We start from the raw sequence: 20,838 nt of genomic DNA on the forward strand, positions 1-20,838 counted from the left end.
GTGCATGTGCCCGAAACGTCGAATCTTCTGTTCCCTAGATGCTGTCTGACCTGCTGTGCTGTTCCAGCAATAAAGTTTCAGCTTTGATCTCCAGCGTCTGCAGACCTCACTTTCTCCATGGGAAGGCATTGGCCTAGTGGTATTATCGTGAGACAATTAATCTGGAAACTCAGCTAATGTTCTGGAGAATGGGGTTTGAATCCTGCCATGGCCGATGATGGAATTTGAAATCAATTTTGAAAAAAACTGGAATTAATAACCGACTGATGACCATGAAATCATCATCGATTGTTGGAAAAACCCATCTGGTTCACTGATGTCCTTCAGAGAAGGACATCTGTCACCCTTAGGAGAGTCTGGCCTGTATGTGTCTCCAGATCCACAGCAATGTGGTTGACTCTGAGCAAGCCATTCAGTTGGATCAATCGCTACAAAGTCTCAAAGAAATGAAACTGGATGGATCACATGGCAGCAGAAAAAACAACTGCAGAAACAGCCCTGTCGACCCGGCAACGTCATCCTTATTAACAGCTGGGAACTAGTGCCAAAATTGGGAGAGTTGTCTCATGCACTGGTCAAACAACTACCTGACATAGCCATGCTCTCAGAATCGCACCTTAGAATCAGAAATGGTTCAAGAAGGCAGCTGACTATGATGTTCTCAAAGGCAACTGGAGATTAGTAACAAATATGCCCAGTGATGCCCACATCCCACAAATGAATAAAAAAGTTGTAAGAAGATTTATACTCTAGAATTTTGTAAATCACGTCATAATGTATTTCTGATGAAGTGCAGCAACTTGAGATGCAGCATGCATCACCACAACAGTTGGAAGTCCAGGGGACAAGTGATGAGCCTTAATCATCTTCAAGATTGTGCTCAGTTTCTTCTTTGTGAGCAGTATGTTGCAACCTAGCTCCTTCACTTTTGGGATCTTAACAGTACTCTATGGAACTCGATGTAATAGGTGCTTGCCTTGTAACCATTCACTCTATACAAGTGCCGTGGGAAAATATAACCTTTGCCCCATTGCATTCAGTGGCATTTTGATAACTGAATACTCCAGTATCAACATCCAGGAGGTTACAATGGGCCAGGAGCAAAACTGGACTAGCCATATAAATACTGTGACTGCAAGCTCAGGTCAGAAGCAAAGAATCCTGCAGAGTGTAACTCGCCTTTAGTCATGATTTGGAGATGCCGGTGTTGGTCTGTAGTGTGTAACTAACCTCCTGACTCACCAAAAACTGTCCCATCTTCAAGGCACAATTCAGGTGATGGAATGCTCCCCAGTTGCCTGGATGAATACAGCTCCAGTATTACTGAAGAAACTTGACACTATCTAAGGTAAAGCAGCTCATTTGATTGGCACCGCATGCAGAAATGTTCATTCCCTTCCCCTTCAGCAGACAGTCACAACTGTGTGTACCATCAACATGATGCACTGCAGAAGTTCCCCAAGACAGCACCCCCCCAAACTCGTGACTACTTCCATCTGGAAGGCAGCAGCAATGTTGCAATATTATCACTTAAATGTTTCACTCGAGCCATTCTGACTTGGAAATCGATCAATGTTCCTTCAGTGTTGCTGCGTCAAGATCCTGGAACTCCTCCCTAATGTCATTGTCTGTCTATGTACACGAAGTGGACTATACTGGTTCAAGAAAATGACTCACCACCATCTTGAGGATAATTAGAGATGGGCAACAAAAATTGTTCCAGTCGTAAATAAAAACAAACACTCAATTGAGAGGTTAGAATTCTGACAGTTGAATTATTGATGTGAGCAATTGAATCAATCTGTATTAGGATCTGAAATTTTGAAGGGGAATTACTTGGATGCGTTATCCAGTGACTTGTGTCAAAACAAAGTAATTTCTACTCACCAATCACCTACCGTCTACAAGATGCAAGTTTATAAATATCTATTCCTGGGAGGCAGTGTTGCACCACATAGCCCAAGTTTAGATTAGATTAGATTTCCTGCAGTGTGGAAACAGGCCCTTTGGCCTAATAAGTCCACACCAACCGTCCGATGAGCAACCCACCCCCCTCTGTCTAATGCACCTAACTCTATGGGTAATTTAACATAGCCAATTCACCTGACCTGCACATCTTTGGACTGTGGGAGGAAACTGGAGGAAACCCACTCAGACATGGGAGAATGTGCAAACTCCGCACAGACAGTCACCCGAGGCTTAAATTGAACATGGGACCCTGGTGCTATGAGGCAGCAGTTCCAACTACTGAGCCACCGTACTGTTTAGTGTGGGTTTGTCAAGACATGTCATGATGGCAATGCAGATTTATAAGCCACAATATAAAGCAAGTTCTACATGTATGATATGGTCTGACCAATGATACAGCTCTCTCAAAGCTGATGAGGACCATTTTAGTTTGAAGTACATTTGAAGGCCAGCCAATTCAGAAAAACTTCACCTGTTGCCTAATGTTTGCGATGCAGGTAACTTGGAATTTGCAGTGTATGGAATGAGTTAATTACGTTCCTATCTTTCATTCATCTGGTGGTAAGAAAGGCGCAAGTTAGTTTTTCCTCCCTTCACAGTTGCATGCATGTGAACATTATTGTCAGATGTCTCTTATTTCAAGCTATCCTTAAAACTACCTTTCTTGATTTGGTTATTCAAAGTATTCCTTTTAATGAATGCCAAAAATGTGTGCACTGTATTGTAAGATGCCATATTTCCAATAGGTTGGAGAGATGAACATGCTATTGGGCACTTGGCTTTAATTCACAGTTGACTGACCGCAACCCTGATTTGCCCTTCTAGTTTCCCAAGTGATCCTCTTGGTGGAATCCTCTTTTGGGACCATCTTGAAGTTCTTCGTTTTGGCTTCAGGGATTTAGTCAATAAATGTAATGGATTTTTCATGATTCAATGAGTTGCTTGAAAAATGTTTTGCCCAGTCCTTCACTTCGAAAGTAGTTTTTATTTGAATAAAAATAAGCATTTTATTGTCCTGTTTAGCTTTGACATAAATTTCTTTGGAGGTCCATTACAGTTCTAATGAAAATGATAGCATCAGAATTGTTTTTGGCTGCTCAAGTTTGTATGCAGGTTAATTTCTTGCACACTATGTTGCTTCCTATGGAACTAGGAGGCTGAGCTTGTCAGTGTTCTTTTGAATGTCAGTGGGAATTGTTTGTGCAAAGAAAAATTCGGCTTTATTTGTCTGTACAAGGGGCAGATCAAATTATTTTGCCAAGCATCTCATGTGCTGGTATATTTGCGTCCTTCGATTCCTGTATGCTCAAGATTTATATTCAAGGATATATGGCAGATTACTCCCATATTTTAATCTATTTAATTGGACTAAGAAATCATTTGCAAAGATCCAGAGTAGCAGGAGAGTTTCTTCAAATATCCTGGCCATGTTCTTCAAACAGAATAAATGGGAGTAAATTTTAACCATTTGTTACAGAGCGTAAATGGGCTCCAGTATTTGCCTATGTTATAAAGTAACTTCATTGAGTTGTTCTAAAGATGTTAAAAGCACCACATAAATGCAAGAGTTTTTTTGTCTGTTACTGGGTTTTAACACAGCAGCTCAGTGGTTAGCACTGCTGCCTTACAATGCCAGGGACCCGGGTTCGATTCCCACCTTGGGCGACTGTGTGGAGTTTGCACATTTTCCCCATGTCTGCATGGGTTTCCTCTGGGTGCTGCAGTTTCCTCCCACAATCCAAAGATGTGCAGGTCAGATGGATTGGCCATGCTAAATTGCCCATGGTGTTAGGTGTGTTAGTTAGGGGTAAATATAGGGGAATGGGTCTGGGTGGGTTGCTCTTTGGAGTGTCGGTGTGGACTTGATGGGCCGAAGAGCCTATTTCCATACTTTAGGGAATCTAATCTAATCTAATCTAATCAAACACTTGGGGGTGAAGATTACAAGCAGTCAAACAATACCATTCATAAATCTTTTACCTGTAAAAATCTCACTGTTAATCTGTGAACGTCTAATTGAATTTAAGGCACTGAGCTGTTTATTTGTCTTATTATATTCTTTGTTACTTCCATAATCTGCCTTTAAAACATTATTAAAACATAAATCATAGAATCCCTACTGTGTGGAAGCAGGCCCATTGAGTTCACACCAATCCTCCAAAGAGTATCCCACTAAGACCCACCCACTACTACTCTATCCCTGTAACCCTGCGTTTCCCATGGCTAATCCACCCAGCCTATGCATAGTTGCGGAAGAAAATCGGAGCACCTAGAAAAAAACCTGCAAAGACATTGGGTGGCTTCTGCATAGTCTTGTGAGGATGGAATTGAACCTGAGTCCTTGGTGCCCAGAGACAGCAGTGGTAGCCACTGAATCACCATGCCACCCTATGTCCGATGACTGTTTGGATGTAATTCCTACATAGTGCACCTCAAAGTTCATACCATGGTATACAATGTAGATGAAGGTTTCCCCTATAAGGGTCCAAGTGGGGTTGTGTTGGGTTTCTGGTTTGCAGTCAGTAATTGGCTGATGTTTAGGTGGTTTGAGTCACCCTCCAGATCACTGCTTCTTACACTGGACTTAGGGGATGCAGAAAGCAGTAGGCAGGTGCTTCAGGGCAAAATAATCTGTTTATATTTAAATACAAATTAATGTAGATATAATGCAAGAAATAAAAGGCATTTTGACAGATCTTATCTTTTTCTGGAGTAAATGAGTAACATTTGTAATAAATGAGAGACAAATTAGAATGTGTTACCATACTTGCAAAGTGCTCATGTATTGATTTGCAAGCATCTTTCGCAAACCACATTCAGGTGTTTGGCTTTGTTCTCACAATTCTGTGGGGAATGTTGGCTCAAATGATTGCCAAATTTTATGCACTGTCAGCGTGATGTTAATCTATCTCTGGAATAATGGGAGGCAAGGGAAAAATAGCTTTCTGCTTTGAAGTTGCTGTTCATGGATTTGATCTGGCTGTTTCTTTGTGACCTTAGTTACATTGGGAAACACATTGAGTCTATCACATGATTCAAGCAGTTTGTAATCTCCTTCTGACCAAACACTGAAATGTATTTGCTTGTTAATTTGCTTTATTGATCTGTTGGCGATCACCATTTCTCCTTATGGTTTTGCAAAAAGCAATTGTCTTTGCATTAATACAGACATGTCATCTTCCTTCCTACAGGCAAACCTAAAGCAACTTTAAGGCAACCGGAGTGTACTAACCAGCCAGGCAAAGGAAGCCGCAGGACTCCAATGCCTACAAGAGGAAAAGGAAGTGTGCAAGGAGCAAAACCTGGTTTGGGAAGAGATGTGCTTTCAGATTCTAAAATACACGTCCCAATTGCTGGTATACTGAAGGATGCTTCAATTCATAAACCTCTGCCTGTTACCATCAATAGGTAATATTTAATATCATCATTCATTAAAAGAGTTAAAGGGAAGATCACATGTTTGAACAGCGGGAACGTCTTGTATTGAACAGCTAACTATTTAGCTTGGTAGATTGTAACTTGTGAAAGTTTGAACAGCAGGGCCCAGTTAACCTCTAAGGTTGCAGACCATAATTTGATTAGTTTTAAAATAGTGATGGGAAAGGATAGACCAGATCTAACAATTGAATTTCTGAATTGGAGGAAAGCTAATTTTTATGGTATTAGGCAAGAATTTTCAAAAGCTGACTGGGGGTAGATGTTCACAGGTAAATGGACGGCTGGAAAATGGGAAGCCTTCAGAAATGAAACAACAAGAGTCCAGAGAAAGTATGTTCCTTTAGGGTGAAAGGAAAGACTGGTAGGTGGAGGGAATGCTGGATGACTAAGGACATTGAGAGTTTGGTTAAGAAAAAGAAGGAAACATTTGTCAGATATAGACAGGGTAGATCGAATTATCCTTCGAGTCTAAAGGCAGTAGGAGTATACTTAAGAGGGAAGTCAGGAGGGTAAACAGGGGACAGAGGTAGCTTTGGCAAATAGAATTAAGGAGAATCCAAAGGGTTTTTACAAATACTTTAAGGACAAAAGGGTAACAAAGGAGAGAATGGGACCCTCAAAGATCAGCAAGGCAGCCTTTGTATGGAACCGCAGGCGATGAGGGAGATACTAAACGAGTACTTTGCATCAATGTTTACTGTGGAAAAGAACATGAAAGATATAGAATGTAGGGAAACAGATGGTGACATCTTGAAAAAATGCCCATATTTTAGAGGAGGAAGTGCTGGATGTCTTGAAATGCATAAAAGTGGATAAATCCCCAGGACCTGATCAGGTGTATCCTAGAACTCTGCGGGAAGCGAGGGAAGTCATTACTGGGCCCTTTGCTGAGATATTTGTATCATCAATAGTCACAAGTGAAGTGTCGGAAGACTGGAGGTTGCCTAATGTCGTGCCACTGTTTAAGAAGGGCGGTAAGGACAAGCCAGGGAACTGACCTTGTTGGAGGGAATCCTGATGGGCAGGGTGTGCATGTATTTGGAAAGGCAAAGACTGATTAGAGAAAGTCAACATGGCTTTGAGCATGGGAAATCATGTCTCATATAGTTGATTGAATTTTTTGAAGTAAGAAAGAGGCTTGATGAGGGCAGAATGGTGGACGTGATCTATACGAACTTCAGGAAGGCATTCGACAAGGTTCCCCATGGGAGACTGAGTAGCAATGTTAGATCTCACGGAATACAGGGAGAACTAGCCATTTGGATATGGAACTGGCTCAAAGGTAGAAGACAGAGGGTGGTGGTAGAGGGTTGCTTTTCAGACTGGATGCCTGTGACCAATAGAGTGCCACAAGGATCGGTGCTGGGTTCACAACCTTTCGTCATTTGTATAAATGATTTGGATGTGAGCATAAGAGGTACAGTTAGTAAGTTTGCAGATGACACCAAAATTGGAGGTGTAGTAGACAGTGAAGAGGGTTACCTCAGATTACAACAGGATCTGGACCAGCTGGGCCAATGGGCTGAGGAGTGGCAGATGGGGTTTAATTCAGATAAATGCAAGGTGCTGCATTTTGGGAAAGCAAATCTTAGCAGGACTTAGACACTTAATGGTGTCTAACAAAGAGACCTCGGAGTGCAGGTTCATAGCTCCTTGAAAGTGGAGTCGCAGGTAGATAGGATAGTGAAAAAGGCGTTCGGTATGCTTTCCTTTATTGGTCAGAGTATTGCGTATAGGAGTTGGGAGGTCGTGTTGCAGCTGTACAGGACATTAGTTAGACCACTGTTGGAATATTGCGTGCAATTCTGGTCTCCTTCTTATCGGAAAGATGTTGTGAAACTTGAAAGGGTTCAGAAAAGCTTTTGCCAGGGTTGGAGGATTTGAGCTATAGGGAGAGGCTGAGCAGGTTGGGGCTGTTTTCCCCAGAGAGTTGGAGGCTGAGGGGTGACCTTACAGAGGTTTACAAAATCATGAGGGGCATGGATAGGATAAATAGACAAAGTGTTTTCCCTGGGGTTGGGGAGTCCAGAACTAGAGGGTATAGGTTTAGGGTGAGGGGGGAAATATATAAAAGAGACCTATGGGGCAACCTTTTCACACAGAGGGTGGTACGTGTATGGAATGACTTGCCAGAGGAAGTGGTGGAGGCTGGTACAATTGCAGCATTTAAGAGGCATTTGGATGGGTATATGAATAGGAAGGGTTTGGAGGGATATCGGCTTGGTGCTGGCAGGTGGGACTAGATTGGGTTGGGATATCTGGTCGGCATGGACGGGTTGGACCGAAAGGTCTATTTCCTTGCTGTACATCTCGATGACTCTATGACTCTGAGGTATGATGATCAACAGCGGTTGACCATGGTTGCCACTTGGCCAGCTTTTAATTTCAAGATTTTTATTGAATTAGAGTTACATCACCATTAACACCATTGCCTCACCCTAATTTATCAAAATGATATCTGGACTTGATAGACTAAATTATGAAGATAGATTATACAAACTTGAATTGTATTCTCGAAATTTAGAAGGTTGAAGGATGATTTGATTGAAGGTTTTAAGATGACTAGTACAAGAAATAAGCTAGACCGTTTTGGAACAATTTTCACTGGCTTGAGGAGTCTATGAATAAAGGACATAGAACTGGATCTAATTGTTGGGCTGTCAGGAATAAAATTCAGAAACATTTATTCACACTTAGTGTTGTGTAAGTTCGAAGTCTCTTCAATGAATAGCAGTTCACGTCTCATCAATTGAGTTCTAAAACAGAGATTAATAGTTTTTTTTATTAGAAAAGATATCAGCATATTCAGTTATATGAAGTTTGGATGCAAATCAACGATAACAACTTTATAAGGCAGCGTAGCCTTAACTTCATCGGAACCAAATAGGCTTTAAGTTATAAATTTAATGGCTGTTGAATGTAGTTTATATTTGAGATGAATTACTGTTTCTTACTGGGAGAATATTCTATCTGGAAGTGAAAATCCAGAAATGTTTCTTATTCCTGTAGCAGATGCTCACCTAGGCTCAGCAAATGAAAGAAAATCTAAGGGGAGGTGTTCTCTACTCGGAGCATCTAATTTTTCAGTATCTGCTATGTGCAGATCATTCACTGGCTGCAGGAGCTGGAAAATAACTGCAGAATTTACTCAGCATATAGCATATTTAGGTTTTGCTATAATTTATTAAATGTATTTCATCCTATTTGAATTGTTTTTGTACTTGACTTGAAAACTCGTGTTTCAACTTATTTACTTCGGAACTAAAGATTTTGCAAATCAATTTTCAATGTAAAAGATCTTAATTTCAGTAGTGCATCCATGAGTTTTTGAAGTTTATCCAACAAAAACTCATGGATGCACTATTGAAATTAAGATCTTTTACATTGAAAATTGATTTGCAAAATCTCTAGTACCGAAGTAAATATGTTGAAACATGAGTTTTCAAGTCAAACCGGACAGAAACCGACCCTTTGTTCCAAAACGTCCATGCTGACCAAGTTTCCCAAACTAAATTAGACCCACTTGCTTGCATTTGACCCGTATCCCTTTAAACCTTTCCTATTCATGTACCTCTCCAAATGTCTTTTAAATGTTGTAACTGTACCTGCACCTACCACTTGCTCTGGCAGTTCATTCCACATGAGTGCAGCATTGCATTTCGTGGAAAGAACAGGCTTGTGAATAGTGTAGTGTAACCCAGAGGTCAGTGTGGCAATAAGCAGTGTGAGCTTGTATTTAACCAGTATGATCTGACTAAATCCATTGGAATTGTCTACTAAATCCACCCTTAGCAAATATTCAGTTGTAACTGCATATCTGGCCCAACAGCTTTTTAAAAAAATATGCAAAGTAGGCATGAATCACTTTTTGGCCAAAGTGCACAAAAGTTTGCATGACCCATTTAAAAGCTTTTTGCTGTTAACTGGATTAGTCTTTTTAATTACATAGATGGCATAATTGGGCTTCAACTGTCCCACTGTAGCAACACACTTGTTTGTACCTGTTTTCAATGATGAAGATTTGTTGATCACACAATATGCTGAATACATTTCCTTTTAGTTTGCCCTTCTATTTCAATGCAAATTGTATTAATGCTGTTAGATTTTGTTCTTCCATGCTAGTCTTTTTGAACAGATCAACATAGTCACATGGCTAAATGAATCAAATGTGCAAAATGCTCAGCATCTCCCAGATGGACAGCATCTATCTTGAATAACAGCATGTTGTTATTGTTTTATGCTCTCATTCGGAACCTTATCTTAACGTGCTTTTTTGGGTTGGTACTAAGTTATGATCTCATTCGTTATTAGCAAGCTTGCAACAAACTCTACAATCACAAAGAATAACCTCTGATCGTAACGCTTTAAAAAGCTGTTGGCAAGCTGTTTGTTGTCATTTTAGGCCTCTGAAATTGTGGTTACACTGTCAGCTCCTGTCAATTAAACTCGCATCTTAATTGAGATTTTAATGTTTGGAGTGTTACCATTTTAAGTTTACCCTCTTTTATTTCTTTTCACTTCAGAGTTGGTTCCTTTTTATATCCTTGCTTGTCATTTAAAGTGCCATTTCCCATTTTAACATAGCTTGCTTTCTGGTTGAGTCTCATGCATTGAATCTTTAGGAATTGATTAATTACTGACCTCTGAGTGAAAGTGCCTCTGTACTGTAGTGACCATAATGTCATAGAATTTCACATGCAATTTAAGGGAGAGAATTATGGGTCAGAGATTACTATTTTGAAGTATAAGGGCACGAAAGTAGAGCTGGCAGAAGTGAGCTCGCAAATTAGGTTAAGGGATATTCCAGGAAGTGCAGAACTTGTATGGTCCAACAAAAAAGATTCTCAAGGATGGACTCGCCATCCATGATTCACTAAGAATGTCAAAGATAGTATCAGACTCAAAGAAAAGAATTCCTGAAAAAATTAATAAGGAGGAAAGAAGTGAGCCAAAAATTAACAGGAAAAATTCCAGCTAACTTTAAAACAAAAGTTAACAAAATTAGTGTCCATAAGAAAATGAGTCTGGGGAGTTAGTAATGCAAGATAAAGAGATGACAGGTGAATTGAATAGAGATTTTGCATCAGTCTTCTCTCTACAGTATACAAATAGCATCCCAGGAATGAAAAAGAATTAGAAGGAACTCAAGAAAATTCAAATTAACAGGGATGGAGTACTGAGTAAATTGTTTACTCGCAGTTCTAATAAGCCCCCACATGTTGATAGATTTCATCCATCTTAAAAACAAAAGTAGCCAGTGAAACAGTTGACGCGTTGGTTTTAATTTTCCAAAAAACATGACATTCAGGGAAGGTTACTTGTTTGAAAAATAGCGAATGTAACATGTTTATTCATAGAGAGGAGGCAGAAAGCAGCAATTGACAAGGCAGTTAGCTTGACACCTTTCAAAAATGTTACAAGAGGATATTTGTATAATTTCAGGGCAATAGGGTAGAGTCAACATATCAAAGGAATTCATATTTTGAAGTTCTTTGAAGAAGTGATTTGTGTTGTAGGTGAAGGGGAACCAATAGATTTCAAACAATACAGCGCAGAACAGGCCCTTCGGCCCTCAATGTTGCACCGACCTATTCTCAGCTCAACCCCCCCGTCCCATCATCATCCATGTGCTTATCCAAGGATTGTTTAAATCTCCCTAATGTGGCTGAGTTGACTACATTAGCAGGTAGGGCAGTCTACGCCCTTACCACTCTCTGTGTAAAGAACCTGCCTCTGATGTCTGTCTTAAATCTATCTCCCCCCAATTTGGAGTTATGCCCCCTCGTACAAGCTGACATCATCATCCTCGGAAAAAGACTTTCACTATCTACCCTAGCTAATCCTCTGATCATCTTGTATGTCTCTATCAAATCCCCTCTTTGCCGCTGCCTTGCCAGTGAGAACAGACCCAAGTGTCTCAGCCTTTCCTCATAAGACATTCCCTCCAGACCAGGCAACATCCTGGTAAATCTCCTTTGCACCTTTTCCAATGCTTCCACATCCTTCCCGAAATATGGCGACCAGAACTGTACACAATATTCCAAGTGTGGCCGCACTAGCGTTTTGTATAGTTGCAGCATGATATTGCGGCTCCGGATCTCAATCCCTCTACGAATGAAACCTAACACACCGTATGCCTTCTTAACAGCACTATCAACCTGGGTGGCAACTTTCAGGGATCTATGTACATGGACTCCAAGATCCCTCTGCACATCCACACTACCAAAACTCTTTCCATTGATCCAGTTCTCTGCCTTCCTGTTATTCTTCCCAAAGTGCATCACCTCAAATTAACTGTATCTCAGCCCAATTCTGCAGTTTATCTAAGTTCCTCTGTAACCTGTAACATTCTTCCACACCGTCCACTACTCCACCGACTTTAGTCTGCAAATTTACTAATCCATCCACTTATGCCTAGGTCTAAGTCACTTATGAAAATGACAAACAGTAGTGGTCCCAAAACAGGCCACTCGTAACCAGACTCCAGGCTGAATACTTTCCATCTAGCACCACTCTCTGCCTTCTTTCAGAAACCAGTTTCTAATCCAAACTGCTAAATCATCCTCCATTCCATGCCTCTGCATTTTCTCCAACAGCCTACCATGTGGAACCTGATCAAAGGCTTCACTGAATCCATGTATACCACATCAACTGCCCTACCCTCGTCTACATGCTTGGTCACCTCCTCAAAAAACTCAGGTTTGTGAGACATGACCTGCCCTTGACGAAACCATGTTGACTATCTGAAATCAAATTGTTGCTTACTAGATGATTATAAATCTTAACTCTTATAATATTTTCCAAAACCTTTCCTACAACAGAAGTAAGGCTCACTGGTCTATAATTACCTGGGTCATCTCTACTGTCCTTCTTGAACAAGGGCACAACATTTGCAATTCTCCAGTCCTCTGGTATTGAACCTGTAGATGATGACTCAAAAATCAAAGCCCAAAGGCTCTGCTATCTCCTCCCTAACTTGCCAGAAAATCCCGGCCTAGGGGACTTGTCTACTTTCACTCCTTCTCTAATTGATAACACCTGTTGGTGACTAACCTCGATCCTTTCTTATCTAATATCTCTGACCTCATTCTTCTCCTCTACAATACTCTCCTTTTCTTGAGTGAAAACCGATGAGAAATGTTCGTTTAGCACCTCTCCACAGGGTCCACACTCAACTTCCCACTTCTGTCTTTGGCTGGCCCTATTCCTATCCTTGTCATTCTTTTATTCCTCACGTACCTATTTCGGGTTCTCCTTTATTCTATTTGCTAAAGACTGCTCGTGTCCTCTCTTTGCTCTTCTTAACACTCTCTTTAAATCCTTCTGAGCTGATCTGTAACTCTCCATCGCCTCATCTGAACCATCTTGCCTCATCAACACATAAGCCTCCTTCTGCTTAACAAGAGGTGCAATTTCTGTAGTAAACCATGGTTCCCTTACCTTCCTCCCTGCCTGACAGGGACGTATCTATTAAGGGCACGCAATATCTGTTCCTTAAACCAGCCCCACATTTCCATTGTCTGCATCCCTTGCATTTTTCCACCCCGTTCTATGCATCCTAATTATTGCCTAATCACATTATAATTGCCCTTGCCCCATCAATAACTCTTGAACTGTGGCATGTACCTATCCCTGCCCTTGCCCCATCAATAACTCGTGACCTGTGGCATGTACCTATCCCTTTCCATCGCTAAACTAAACGCAATGGGATTATTCCTGATGAAGGGCTTTTGCCCGAAACGTCGATTTTGCTGCTCGTCGGATGCTGCCTAAATTGCTGTGCTCTTCCAGCACCACTGATCCAGCAATGGGATTATGGTCACTCTCTCCAAAGTGTTCACTCACAACTAAATCAAACACCTGATCTGGTTCATTACCAAGCACCAGATCCAATGTGGCCTCTCCTCTTGTCGGCCCTTCTACATATTGTGTCAGGAAACCCTCCTGTACACACTGGACAAAAACTGATCCATCCGACGTACTAGAATTATAGCATTTCCAGTCAATGTTGGGGAAGTTCAAGTCCCCCATAATGACCACCCAGTTCCATTCCTGAAGAAGGGCTCATGTCCGAAACGACGATTCTCCTGCTCCTTGGATGCTGCCTGACCTGCTGCGATTTTCCAGCAACACATTTTCAACCCAGTTCCTTTCACTCCTACCCAGAATAGTTTTGCCAATCCTCTCTTCCACCTCCCTGGAACTCTGCGGAAGCCTATATAAAAAAAACTCCAAGCAGTGTGACCTCTCCTGTTTGTAACCTCAGCCCACACTACCTCGGTAGACGAGTCCTCGTCAAAAGTTCTCTCAGCCACCGTTATACTCTCCTTGACTAACAAGGCCACGCCTTACCACCTTGCCTGTTCTCAATGAAAGATCTAAACCCTGAAACCTGCAACATCCATTCCTCACTCTGCTCTATCCATGTCTCCGAAATGGCCACAACATCGAAGTCCCAGGTACCTATCCATGCTGCAAGCTCACCTACCTTATTTTGGATACTTCTGGCGTTGAAGTAGACACACTTCAAACCAGTTTGTTGTCTGCCAGCACATTTCTGTGACCCTGAAATCCTGTATCTGTCCTCCCTACTCTCAGCCTTCTGTCCACTGCAACTATACCTCCGGTTCCCATCCCCCTGCTTAGCTAGTTTAAACCCACACAAATAGCACCAGCAAATTTCCCACCCAGGATATTAGTACCCCTCTGATTCAAGTGAAGACCGTCCTGTTTGTACAGGTCCCACCTTACCCAGAATGAGCCCCAATTATCCCAGTACCTGAAACCCTCCATCCTGCACCATTCTTGCAGCCACGTGTTTAGCTGATATCTCTCCCTATTCCTTGCTTTGCTATGACATGGCACAGGTAACAAACAGGGATAACAACTCTGTTTATTGTAGCTCTGAGCTTCCACCCTAGCTCCCTGAAATCCTGCCTTACATCCCTACCGCTCTTTCTACCTACGTCGTTGGTCCCTACATGGACCATGACTTGAGGCTGGTCACCCTCTCCCTTCAGGACCCCAAAGATACAATCCGAGACATGACGGACCCTGGCACCTGGGAGGCAACACATCAACCGTGAGTCTCGTTTGTTCCCAACAAATCTTCTGTCTGAGCCTCTAACTATTGAGTCCCCAATGACTAACACTCTCCTCCTTTCCCTCCTTCCCCTCTGCGCAACAGGGACAGGTTCTGTGCCAGAGACCTGGGCCCCACTGCATACCCCTGGGAAGTTGTTCCCCTCAACAGTATCCAAAACGGTATGCATGTTTTTCAGGGGAATGACCACTGGGGATCTGTCCACTGACTCTTTATTTTTCCCCCTTCGAACAGTCACCCAGCTTTCTTTGTGCTTAGGAGTAGCCACTTCCCTGTAACTCTTATCTATCACAGCCTCTGCCTCCCAAATGATCTGAAGTTCATCCTGCTCTTGCTCCAGTTCCCTAACACAATCTTGGAGGAGTGATAGTTGGGTGCTCTTCCCGCAGATGTACTTGGAACACTAATGGCGTCCCTCATCTCAAACATCATGCAGGAGGAACATTGCTCTCCCTGCACTGCCATTCCTGCTCATCCCCTTATCACAAAGTAAAAAAGAAGAGGCGCTTAGCTGATTTGTCCCTAGTCTTTAAGGTTAGAGGAGGCAGTTCGGTGGGAGGCCCTGCAAAGGTAGGATCTCGGGTTGAGAAAACACTGACTTATATAGCTGGACGGAAATAAAAAATAAGAAGTCCCTCCTTTCCCAGAAACCTCTGCTCTCTGACTTCAAATATGAAAGCTCAAATCAGTGACTCACCGCTTCTGGCAGGCCCCTGGTCCAAGCTCCTGCCCTTCGAGTTGCTGCTGCTGCTGAAAAACTGTTGCATTTACATTTCCAGAAAGCAATTGGTAAGGTGCCACATTAAAAGTTATTGCAGAAATTAGAAGCCCATGGTGCATTAGGAAACATTTGACATGGATAGAAGATTCACTGCTAACAGGAAACAGAGCAGAGAAATATATGGCGCTTCAGGTTGGCAGCATATCACAAGTGGTATGCCACAGAGGGAAGATGTTGGGTTCTTTACATTTTAGATCAATGATTTGGATGAAGGGATTGAAGGTGTAGTAACTAAATTTGTTGATGACACAAAGATTGGTAGTGAAGTGACTTGGGAAGAGGAATAAGGATGCTAAAAAAAGGAATGTAAATAGATTGTGTGTGGACTAAGATCTGGCAAATAGAGTACCATGTGGAAAAGTATGAAATTGTTGATTTTAGCACAAGAAATTTTTCAAATAAGCATATTACCTAAATGATAGGTTGCAGAACTTAGGCACAGAAGAGATGTGGGTATCCTAGTGTGTAAGTTGCAGAATGTTAAAATGCAGGTATAGCAATTAATCTGCAAATCTAACAGAAAGGTATGATTTATTGATGGGAATAGGATGTATGAGTAATGAGATTATGCTTTGTTTACAATTGTTTCCTGTAACTGAGATAGTTTTGAATCTAAGTTTCCAAAACCCTCAATATCCCATGGAGCTTTTACTTTTCTGACCAGTCTGTCATGTGGGACCTGTCATAGGAAAATTCCTGTCGACAAAATTCACTGCAGTGCCCTCACCGGTCTTCCTTGTTCCTTCCTCCAAATAGTTAAGTTTGTAAGACCTTCCCTTCACAAAAACGTGCAGACTGTTGCTAATTAATTATTTATTTTCAAAATGACCACTTATCCTATCTGTCAGAATGATTCTGATAATTTGTCCACCAGCAAAATCAGTCTGAATGGTAGATTTCTGGTCTGTCCCATTAATGTTTTTCAAACAATGATACAATGTTTGCTGACCTCCAGTCCTTTTGTACTGCATTTGTATCGAATGAAAATTGGAACAAGATCCTAAAAGCATTCGATATTTCTTTGGGGACATTTGAGTTCCTGAGTTGACATTTCAGGACCCGAAACTTGAAGTCTGATTTCCCCCCACAGAGACTTCCAGACCTGCTGAGTTTTTTCAGCAATCCTGTTTTTTGATTTTGTTTCTGATTTCCAGCATCTGCAGTTTTCATATTTTTAATCCACTATTTCCTTCCTGTCTTCCTTTAATAGTCAGGGATACAATCCATCCGGCCACAGTGATTTTATTAAATTCACCCATGGAATGTGAGCGTCACTAGCTGGCCAGCATTTATTTCCTTTTCCCAGGTGCCTTTGAGAAGGTGTTGGTGAGCTGCCTTCTTGAACAGCTGCAGTCCACATGCTGTTGGTTGATTCACAGTACCCATCAGAATTTAAATATATTTTGATTCGGTCATCTCGTGTTTTAAAACCCTAGGAATATAGACTTTGTCTACTATGGGTGTAGCTGGCCAGGCCAGCGTTTATTGCCCATCCTTAATTGCCCAGAGGACAGTTCAGAGTCAATCACATTGCTGAGAGTCTGGAGTTGTATGGAGGGCAGACCAGGTAAGGGGCAGCAGTTTCTTTAAAGAACATGAGTCACAGATGGATTTTTTCTGACAATTGGTCATCATTAGACTCTTAATTTTAGAGTTATTATTGAATTCAGGTTCCACATTTGCCATGGTGGGATTCACCCAGGTCGCCAGAATATTATCTGTGTCTCTGGCCATTGCCACCCCCAGCCCTCGAATACCTCCTCATAAACCAACCCCTTACTTCCCCAGACCAAATCCTCAGGAATCAATCTGCTGCATTCTCTTATGCAAACAGATCCTCCCTTGGATATTGTATGTAGTTTCTAAATAAGATCTCGCCAAAGTCCGATAGAACAGTGGCAAGACGTTTTTATTTTTTTTAAAGCAACCTATTGAGAAATGTTATGACATGAGTTTGGAGCAGATGAGACTTAAACCCAGGCCTTTTGGCTCAGAGGTAGGCACATTACCTATTAAAAGCCAACCTTACCATTTGCCAAATTGCTTACTGTACCTGTATGTTGATTGTGATTTGTGAATAAGAAAAGACTGGTCTCTCTAAATAACACTTTCCAGACTCTCTACATTAAAAAAATGTTTTCTATTTGACCTTTCACAGCAAATTATTTTAGTTTTCTGTTGTATTTTTATTTGTTCCCAAATATTTTATTCATCCCCATAGCTTGATTTCACATTCTATGATCAGCACATTGGAATGTGTCTTGATTTGGACCCTTTATCATATTATTAGTACGGCTATTCATGTAAATAGCTGAGACCCACATCCTGATCTTTGCAATACCCTGTCAATTTTGGCCTGCCATTGAAAATGATCCATTTACTACTCTGTTCATCCAACAATTTTCAGCTGTGTCTCAATCTTTTCTGAGTTATTTGGATTCAGTACCATTCCAGCACTTGACCAACAAGTCATAGCTGACATTGAAGTGAGGGGAGGGGATGTGTGGCATGGCGTAGTGGCAATAGTTCCCTGTAGACATAGGTCCAAAATTGGAAAAAAATGATTGTCTGGAATTGAAGATTAGTCTTAAGTAGTGATGACTATGAAACTGATCAGTTCTCATTAGCATCTGCCTGGTTTTCTCATGCCTTTTAAGGAAGTTTTATTTGTTCAGTCCTAAATATGATTCCAGCTCCATGGCAATGGGTTGATTCTTAACTGGCTTCTGAAATGACCTTGCAAACTACTCAGTTGAATGGCAATTTGTGATGAGTGAGAGATACAGACCTTTCCAGGAACACCCATATCCCATGAAAGAATAAAGATTAATTTCACAGCCTTCATATCATACTAATATTTCAAACTGTTAATAACGTGTCACAAATTCCTGAAGACTTTCCAAAATTCCAAATACTCGACATTCATTAATTCTCAGTTACAGATTGATTAGTTACGTTCACAAAACAGTTTCTCTTTGATAAATTGAGATGAATCAACCCAGTCATACTCTAGTTCTCAATAACCCTTTCATGTATATACATAATGCATCCATGCATTTTCCTGCTATTAATATCAGGCTTTTAGAGTCAGAGCCATAGAGTCATACAGCATGGAAAGAGACCCATCTGTCCAATCAGTCCATGCTGACCAACTACACTCGGCCCACCTGCCTGCAGTTGGCCCTTATTCTGCAAAACTCTGCATTCATGTTCTTATCCTAATCTCTTTTAGAAGTTGTACCTGTACCTGCATCCACCACTTTCTCTGGCAGTTCAAGCACCCACAAACCCCAGTCAGCTTAAAAAAACAGTTGTCCTATGCCTTTTTAAAATTTTTGTTCTCTCACCTTAAAAATATGTCCCCTAGTTTTGAACTCCCCCACCTCAGTGAAAAGACCCTTTTAATTTACATTATATGCCTCATGACTTTATTAAAACCTCATTAAGGTCATCCCGCAACCACCTATACTCCAGTGGAAAAAATCCCAGCCTTTCCAGTCTATTATTTATATCTCAAATTCTCTATTACCAATGACATTCTGCTGAATATTTTTAGAATTCTCTAGTTTAATAATATCCTTCCTATAACAGGCAACCAGAATGGCACACAGTACTTCAGAAAAGGTCTCATTAGTGTCCTGTACAACCTCAACATGATATCCCAACTCCTGTACTCAAAGTACTCTGACTTTATAATTTGCTTTTTGAATGAGATGTCTAATTTCTGGTAAATACTGCACATTCTATGCTGTAAAGTTGCATGAAAAACATCAAGGGAAGAGAGGACATTTTATGTCTTGAGACATATCCACATGAACTTGAAAAGGAGCATTGAAATTCTAGACAAACATTGCAGGAGTAGGCCACTCAGCTCCTTAAGCCTCCTGTGCTAATCATCCATGACAAAGCCATTTTCTTCTGTTAAAAAAATCACACAACACCAGGTTATAGTCCAACAGGTTTAATTGGAAGCACACTAGCTTTCGGAGCAACGCTCCTTCATCAGGTGATAGTGATATCACCTGATGAAGGAGCGTTGCTCCGATAGCTAGTGTGCTTCCAATTAAACCTGTTGGACTATAACCTGGTGTTGTGATTTTTAACTTTGTACACCCCAGCCCAACACCGGCATCTCCAAACCATTTTCTTCTGCCATTCCTATTTCTCTTGATGCCATTAAGGTCTAGAAATCCCTTGATCTTTAACTTAGTCAATGACTGAGCCTCTGTGGTAGAGAATTGAAAAGCTTCATTAACCTCTGAGTGAAGAAGTTCTTTCTCATCACTGTCCTAAATGACTTGCCTTGATTGTGAGGCTTTGTTCATTGTTACTAGACTCTCTTAATCCACCCCCACCTTCCAAGATTATGTCCTTTGTGTTTACTCTGATTAGTCCTTCATGAATTTTGCAAGTTTCAACAAGATGACTGCTCACTCTTCTAAACTCTTGAAATTGCAAGAGAAGGAAACATGAAACCGGCTACTACAGGCCATGAGTTTAACATGTGTTAATGCAAAGTGTTAGAGTCTTTTTTAAAGAATGTAACAGCAGGGCTTTAGAAATGCATAATATGATCAAGCAGAACCAACGTGACTTGATGAAGGAAAAGTCATGTCTGACAACTTTACTAGAATTTGTGAATGTAATGTATTTGGATTTTCAAATGCGTTTGGTTAGTGGCCACACATCAGAATGCTTAATAAGAAAAGATCTCATGGTGTTGGAAGTAGTACTGTATATTAGCATGGATTGAGATTTGGCTAATAGAAGACAGTGTTTGGAGGGGGGGGGGGCTGGACATTTTCAGGATGGCAACCTAGTGCTGTATCACTGGGATCACATATTTAATGACTTGGATGAAGAAAGTGAATGTATTGTAACCAAATTTGCAGATCACTAAAATAGTGAAGGCAAACAGTGAGGATGACTCAGTCTGCTGAGGCGTATACAGTAGACTGATTAAGATGTGGGCAGACACTTAGCAGATGGACTCTAGTGTGTGCAAATGTGGGATTATGCATTTTGATTGGAAAAATTAAGAAACAGGATATTTAAGTTCGACAAAGACTGTGGAAAGCTACAGAACAGATTTGGGAGTGCTCATCCATGAATCTCAAAAGAAAAGGCTATCCTCCAAGTTCACCTAATAATAGGGTCATAGAGTTATACAGCCTCTTTGGTCCAACTCATCCATGCCGACCAGAAATCCTAACCTAATCTAGTCCCATTTACCCCATATTCCTCTAAACCTTTCCTATTCATATAACAACCCAGATGCTGTTTAAACTTGGAGGAGAAATTGAGGACTGCAGATGCTGGAGATCAGAGCTGAAAATGTGTTGCTGGAAAAGCGCAGCAGGTCAGGCAGCATCCAAGGAACAGGAGAATCGATGTTTCGGGCATAAGCCCTTCTTCAGGAATGAGGAAAGTGTGTCCAGCAGGCTAAGATAAAAGGTAGGAAGGAGGGACTTGGGGGAGGGGCTTTGGAAATGCAATAGGTGGAAAGAGGTCAAGGTGACTGTGATAGGCCGGAGTGGGGTGGGGGCGG

The 20,838-nt window shown here is 41.3% G+C and overlaps 1 protein-coding gene across 2 annotated transcripts in view; it reads left to right on the plus strand.

Moving 5' to 3' along the window:
* LOC122564384 (tudor domain-containing protein 7-like) overlaps positions 1-20,838 on the plus strand; it is a 123,672-nt gene that overhangs the window by 19,441 nt on the left and 83,393 nt on the right. For both annotated transcript variants that reach the window (XM_043719169.1, XM_043719178.1), the window contains exon 4: positions 5,160-5,376. In XM_043719169.1, the coding sequence (XP_043575104.1) occupies positions 5,160-5,376 (217 nt within the window). The remainder of the gene's footprint in view (positions 1-5,159; positions 5,377-20,838) is intronic.

Source organism: Chiloscyllium plagiosum, chromosome 2 (assembly GCF_004010195.1).
Source record: "Chiloscyllium plagiosum isolate BGI_BamShark_2017 chromosome 2, ASM401019v2, whole genome shotgun sequence".
NCBI classification, from domain to species: Eukaryota; Metazoa; Chordata; class Chondrichthyes; order Orectolobiformes; family Hemiscylliidae; genus Chiloscyllium; species Chiloscyllium plagiosum.